Raw genomic sequence first — 6,673 nt, forward strand, 5'->3', positions numbered from 1 at the left:
CTTACTGGCTTCCTCCAAGAGCATCTCGTTCCTCGGCTGCTTCACCCAGATGTTCTTTTTTGTCCTCTTGGGAGGCACTGAATGCTTTCTTCTGTCCTGCATGGCCTATGATCGCTACGTAGCCATCTGCAGCCCTCTACTCTATCCAGTCATTATGTCCCCAAAACTATGCCATAGCCTGCTCTATGGTTCCTATACAATTTGTTTTATGGAATCTACTGTGAATGTAGTTTGCATGAGCAGATTGCATTTCTGCAACTCTAATGTCATCCAGCACTTTTTCTGTGACACAACCCCAATTTTAGCCCTGTCCTGCAGCGACACCTATGAGGATGAAATCATTATATTCACTTTTGCTGGGTCCACCCTAGTAGCATCTCTCATCACCATATCTGGATCCTACGTGTCCATTCTCTCCACTATCCTGAACATCAATTCCACTGCAGGGAAGAAAAAAGCCTTCTCGACCTGCGCCTCTCACCTCCTGGGAGTCACCATCTTTTACAGCACCATGACCTTTACTTACTTAAAACCGAAGCAGTCCTACTCCTTGGGAAAGGATCAGGTGGCCTCTGTGTTTTACACGATCGTGATCCCCATGCTGAACCCTCTCATCTACAGCCTCAGAAACAAAGAGGTGAAACATGCTGTCCTTAGACTCCTGCAGAAGAGAAGGGGCTGCAGGCAATTAAAACAGCAGTGGCATTAAGTATTTACATTTGTCTTTTCCCTTTTTTAAAAAATAGGAACTTCTTAGGTTTGCTTTTGAAAAAAAATGTTTTGTTGTTTTTGTAGTTTTGCTCTCCAGCTGTCTTTTACTTTGCAAACATAATATTGGACATTTCCAGGCACATGTTTTTAGACACGTATATTGCCTCTGGCAATCATCAAGTAAGCATTCAATCTGTGAGGAAATGCACGTGACTTCAAGAGCAGTGTGCAAAACAAGACAAAATGTTTGCTGCATTGAAATCTACATCATACAATATTCACACATACTCTGATTTCAGATGATTTTAATATTAAAATATTGTATATTTTCACAAGTATTTCTGCTTATAAGAGATATCAATTGTAGCAATGATTTGAGAAATGGCCTTAAAATCAAGATTTCAGAATTTAGAGTCTTGATTTTCCACCTTTCTACCATACAACACACATTAATTCACTGAAATTCTAAGGGTCAGTGTTGCCCACTGCACAAGATATACAATAATTCCACGTTGGGTCAGAAGATGGATGTAAAACTTTTATGGTGACAGCCATGAATCCTGGCTGTTATCACATACCTTACATCCCTAGAATATTTAATACATAATACATATTTTTGAATAATAATCCTTCATGGTTTTTGTTAATTTATAAACATGACACCTAAAAAGCTGTTATGTTTATAAATCAATTTTTTTATTTTAAAGATAAAAGATAAATTTTTAAAGATTAAATTTTTTTATTTATAATTTTTTAATTTTAAAGATAAAAGAACAAAATCATCTTAACAAATACACACACATTTAGAAAATAATACAAAAGCAATACAGGCGATACAGGATCTCAGACAAAGTGATAGGATATTAACAATGGTTATTGTATTACATATTGATATCTTCAAATTGAATACTCAGGTAAACAAATATAGACATGTAAGATTGATCATACACTTAAACACTGTTCCTTTCAATAGAGCAATAAAAGTCAGTATTATAACTATATTAGCTATGCTGTGTATACATATATACATATTTTCCCATTCTTTCATTTCTCTCTTCCTTCATCCCAGTTGTGCTCAAAATAAAGTATAATTAAGTTATAAGAAAGTGATATGTCTTAACATTGAAAACAATTTGGAAAATGAAAATCACCAGAGAAAAGGAAAACACTGCATTCCTTGTTGACAGTTCTGTGAATGTTCTTCTAGACAGTGGCTATGAATGTCTTTATATATTTCATATGTCTGTAAAGTCTTGTATAATCTATGCTGTTTTCTTTATTCACTTTATAATTTATAACTAATAATCTGTGTATCTTGCAAGGTTAACATGTTCTCAGCATTAGAGCAATATTCAGACTCTCATTGTGGAGTGCTTTGAACCAGAAATGATGTGAATTTACCAATTTAAAAATCTGTGTGCACTACTACCTGCTAGTTTTGTTTCTGCAAACCGTGTTAAAGCTTCACCTTTCTGCGACATGGCAGGGAGCCTCAGCCAGCAGCTTCTTTGCCTATCACTTGATGTATGTGACATTCCATTAGCTTAGGTCAAGAAGAGATAAAATCTTTTCTTAAAACGTTGTACCTATACATTCTGTGATTGCATTATGAAATTTCTCTGTGCTATTTATGGTTCTTTTATAAAGTACAGTTTCATTTTAAAGGTAAATGTTTTACTTAAACTGACATAAAACTTCTTATATTGATTGTTTTATTCCAAAGATCTGATTGTATAAATTATTTATTTTTCTGAATTTTTCATTAATTTTTGGAAAATTATATTTGATAATTTGGTTGTCTAAAGAAAATGTAACATCTTTCTTTTAAGAATTAGGATATATCGGTGTATTACTAATTCAAAACTTTCAATGAATTTATTCAAATATTTTTCAATGTACTAGATTGCTCATATTTCTCAATCAGTGACAAAATCATGTATTATAATATATCAATATTACATAAAGTTATCATTTGTTACTCCTTCTATATCTGTTTTGTAAACTCTATATTTGTACATATTCCTGGTTGTTTTTCTTTGCAGTCAAAATTAAGAATTTAATAAATGTTTAACTTTCAATGTATTGATTGGTGTTATAGCTGATCACATAACAGTATTAATCATTTCATATCTTTATCTGACATTTTTCTTTTCAGTTATTTTTATAAAATATTATTTTTCCTTACATTCATTCTTAAGTATATTTATGTTAGAAAATTTACACTATAGTTTTCTGTTAGCAAAACTGTCAATAAAATCTATGATTTTGTAGACAATATTTGAAGAAATTCTTAAATTTTAATTAAATGAGAGCCATTTTATGTTCTTTATTACACAGGCTAGAAAGTATTCATATCACGGTATTAAAGAAGGGTAATGTAACCTGTTGGCCATAAGAAAAATTTAAATTATTTTCTTTTACCCAATTACTTTTTTCTTATAGAATTATATACCCCTTACAATGGAAGTTATTTCTCTGAAATATTTTAAGATATCATACCCTCTTTCTTGGTTACAGGTCAATGTGCTATGTAATGTAAAGATGATTTTTATAAAGACAATAATGTAGCATAGCAAAACATAAACACCTGGTTTTGCTTCCTAATAGTTACTAGATAGACAATAATACTGCTGTTATAGTTTACTGAAGCAGAAGTCATTGAAAAGTGAATGCTGTTCATTGTTTTGTACAGTTGCTAACAGAAGACAATGTGTTTTGCACAAGTCACTAAATTTTCAAAAATGCAAATAGAAACGTGCAGAAAATGAAGAGTAACCATCAGATGCTGAAGAATGACAGTCAGGGTAATTGTATTAGGAAACAGTTTTCCTAGGGCAATAAAATATTCAGGAAAACATTCACTTAAAATAAAACCCTATTAATTGTCATCACCTGAATTTATCAGTATTTCATACTTGCTCTGTTGCTTAGATAGTTTGGGCTTGGTTGTTTTTCGGCAAATAATTCAATGTTCATCTCTTCCTATCACTTACTCTTGTTGCTACTCTTACCTTCTTCCCCATACCAAGGAGGGTTCATCCTGTCTGCTCTCTGTCATTTCAGCAGGAAGCACAGTGACGATCCGTTTTACAAATCACACAGATTTTATTCATATATTTTCCATAAATTAATTTATTAAGTAGACAATTACTCTTATTACCTATTTCTTCTCACGTACCTTTAAATGAGTTCAATTTTATTCATACAATTTATAACCAGAATATTTGTATATTTTATTTGCCATTTAATTTTTTGTGAGGACTTGGTGATATCTTTTATTGTTTATATTATATTTGTTCCTCCTCAGGCAGTAATTAATTTTGATTTTAATATCACATGACATATTAATATCGCCTAAAATAATATATGAAATCAGTTTTCTTTTTTGGTGCTGGGGATCGAGCCCAGCTCATGGAAAGCAAGAGGCAAGCACTGTAGCTTTAAGCTAAATTTCCAGCCCTTATTAGCCAACCTCCAATATAAGACCCCTTGAATAATATTGATCAGTTTTCCCCAGTTCCTTGTTATTTTTCTGAGAAATGTTATTTTTATGTGACTTTTCATGATACAATAGTATAATTTTCCTTCAGTCCTTTATTTTCAAGTAACTGAAATGAAAATTTACACCACTTGTCCATTTCATTTACAGTTTTATGTTTGTGTTTTCTTTCTGTGCATAGCCTCAAGTCTCTTTCATAGCTGTCCTTCCCGGGATCCCTTGAACTGCTCAACCAATGGCTTCATAAATTTCATTGTTAAAAGTGTTGACTATCATGTACTCACACTTTGCCTGTTCCATTCCTTCTTTATATTAGAGTATCCAATATTGCCCTCCAGGTACTATATGCTTTTCCTCTTTTCACGTTCTTTACATTATTTCTGCTTAGATAAATTCTGTTTAATTTTCAAGTTTGTAGTTATTTTTCCATCTGCACTGACTCTATTGATCTTGTGGGAGTCTGTGTATCTGGTTTTCTGTGTGAGTGTGTGCATATGGGTGTGTGTATGTGCATGTGTATTTACAGTATTATACTGAATATTTTTCATCACTTCCATCTACCTAGGATAAACTCTGACATATTCATGCATATTGTTTAGCCAATCAACTAGAACTCTGATTCAAATGACTATCAGCGCTTGTAGAAAAATACTAAGGAGAACGTGTGTATTTGAAACAGTTGACTGTATCAATTATTCACATACGTATTTCATAGTGATGAACAGAACAGACCCTGAGAGTTGATGTAAGCTCTTTCACTTGCAGGTTCTCTGGTTTTAGCATCTGCTTTTGGTACTTTATGTATGGTTTAAAATACAGCTGAGATTCCTACATGCTTGCCCTGTTAGATCTTTATCTCATATTTTGCACAGAGTGAGCGATTTCATGAATTGCACAACTGCTTGGAAGGGATGTGTCTTTGGATTATGTGAAGGAATGTGAATTCAAACTTGGAAAAATTTCACTGAAAATTATGTTTTTCTAGTTTAGCTTGATTTAAAGGAAATGGGTAGAGGAAGTTATTTTGTAAGTTCTTACAAGCTATGTGCAAATGGAACTTCTTTTATCCAATGATGTGACTTTGAGAATCTTTTCTATGTAGAACGCCACATTTCCCAGTGCATTATCAACTTCTGAATGGTGGAAATGTAATGGTATCAACTCAGCCCTTTCCTAACTTATCCTATCCACTCTGCTCTTACACTACTGCATTGTTTCTTTGCCCGTCCTTTCTTTTACTCCTTCTTTTCTGGTTCCTCCATCCGACCTTGCTCGCTTTCTCCCTCTTGTCTCTGTTCCTTTCTCCCATTCTTCCTTCAATTACAATCCTTCCCTTCTTACACCCTTCCTCCCTCCTCCCTTCTTTCCAGCCTTCCTCCTTTCCTCTCTTCCCCCTTCCTCCCTTTCACTTATATTTTGGGACTATATCCTATTAACTCAAGCCCAAAATACGTGAGCCCTACAAGTTGCAAGGAATGGGATAAATTATCAAACTCAGTGGAAATCATTTCTACAAAACATTTCATATACATTATTTTTCTGTCTTCTTTCTGACATTGAATTAATCAAGCTATACAATACAAAAGTGAAACAAAATCAAGCAATTCCTTTACTGCTTCATGCAACAAAAACTTTGAAGAAGGAGCTCTGCTGCTAGGCAATTTAACTTTTAATTTGGCCGTCAGAGCTATATGACATTGAGCCAAGTATTTAAATTTTGTATATGGTTTTCACATCTGGGATACAATGAAATAGTACAATTTTATGGCCATGTACCCACAGAAAGTACAGGTATTAATGTAATTGTCAAATATCTCATAAGTTACACAGATGTGCTGATTGTTGCTGTTGCAAGGAAAAAAACAATTCCTCAGCTGCCGCTGGGTAAGTGTGAAAATGGAATGACAAAGATAACTCAGCTAGAGTGAATCTGCAAGTTTATTTCATGAAATGTTACGTGACAATGGGGTAGAAAATGACGTCTAAGCAGCACCACTGATAGTCCATGTCAGGGTGTTTTTAATCCGTATGCATACATATTGCGCCTTGATCCTCTTTAATCACCTTCGCCGTGCTGCCCTCTCCTCTCTGACCTTCTCATGATGGGCATCATCGTCACGAAAAAAATTCTTCTTCATTATTTCATTCTTTCTCTTTTTCTCTCTGTCTCTGTGTATCTTTCTGTCTCTCCGTCTGTCTCTCTGTCTCTGTCTCTGTCTCTTTCTCTCTCTGTCTCTGCCTCTCTCTCTCTCTTTGCCTCACTCTCTCTTTCTCTTTCTCTCTCTCTCTCTGACACAGGGTTTCACTCTATACCTTAGGGAATGAACTCACTATGTAGAGACCATTGAGAAAACCCTCCTATCCCATATTCCCGAATGCTTAAATTTCAGACTTGTGTGACCACGCCTAGCTCTCAAAAACTCTTCCTTTTCTTTTCTTTTCTTTTTTTTTTAATAAAAGTTT

The 6,673-nt window shown here is 34.0% G+C and overlaps 1 protein-coding gene across 1 annotated transcript; it reads left to right on the top strand.

The window, feature by feature from the left end:
• Nucleotide 1: 1 nt before the first annotated feature.
• LOC106146990 (olfactory receptor 8H1-like) lies at nt 2-709 on the top strand (the record flags this gene model as incomplete). Its single annotated transcript, XM_013506364.1, has 1 exon — nt 2-709. A coding segment is annotated over one exon (708 nt), but the record flags the coding sequence as incomplete, so codon positions are not given.
• Nucleotides 710-6,673: the final 5,964 nt, after the last annotated feature.

The sequence above is a fragment of the Chinchilla lanigera genome, unplaced genomic scaffold, assembly GCF_000276665.1.
Source record: "Chinchilla lanigera isolate Chin_1 unplaced genomic scaffold, ChiLan1.0 scaffold00110, whole genome shotgun sequence".
In the NCBI taxonomy this organism is placed as follows: Eukaryota; Metazoa; Chordata; class Mammalia; order Rodentia; family Chinchillidae; genus Chinchilla; species Chinchilla lanigera.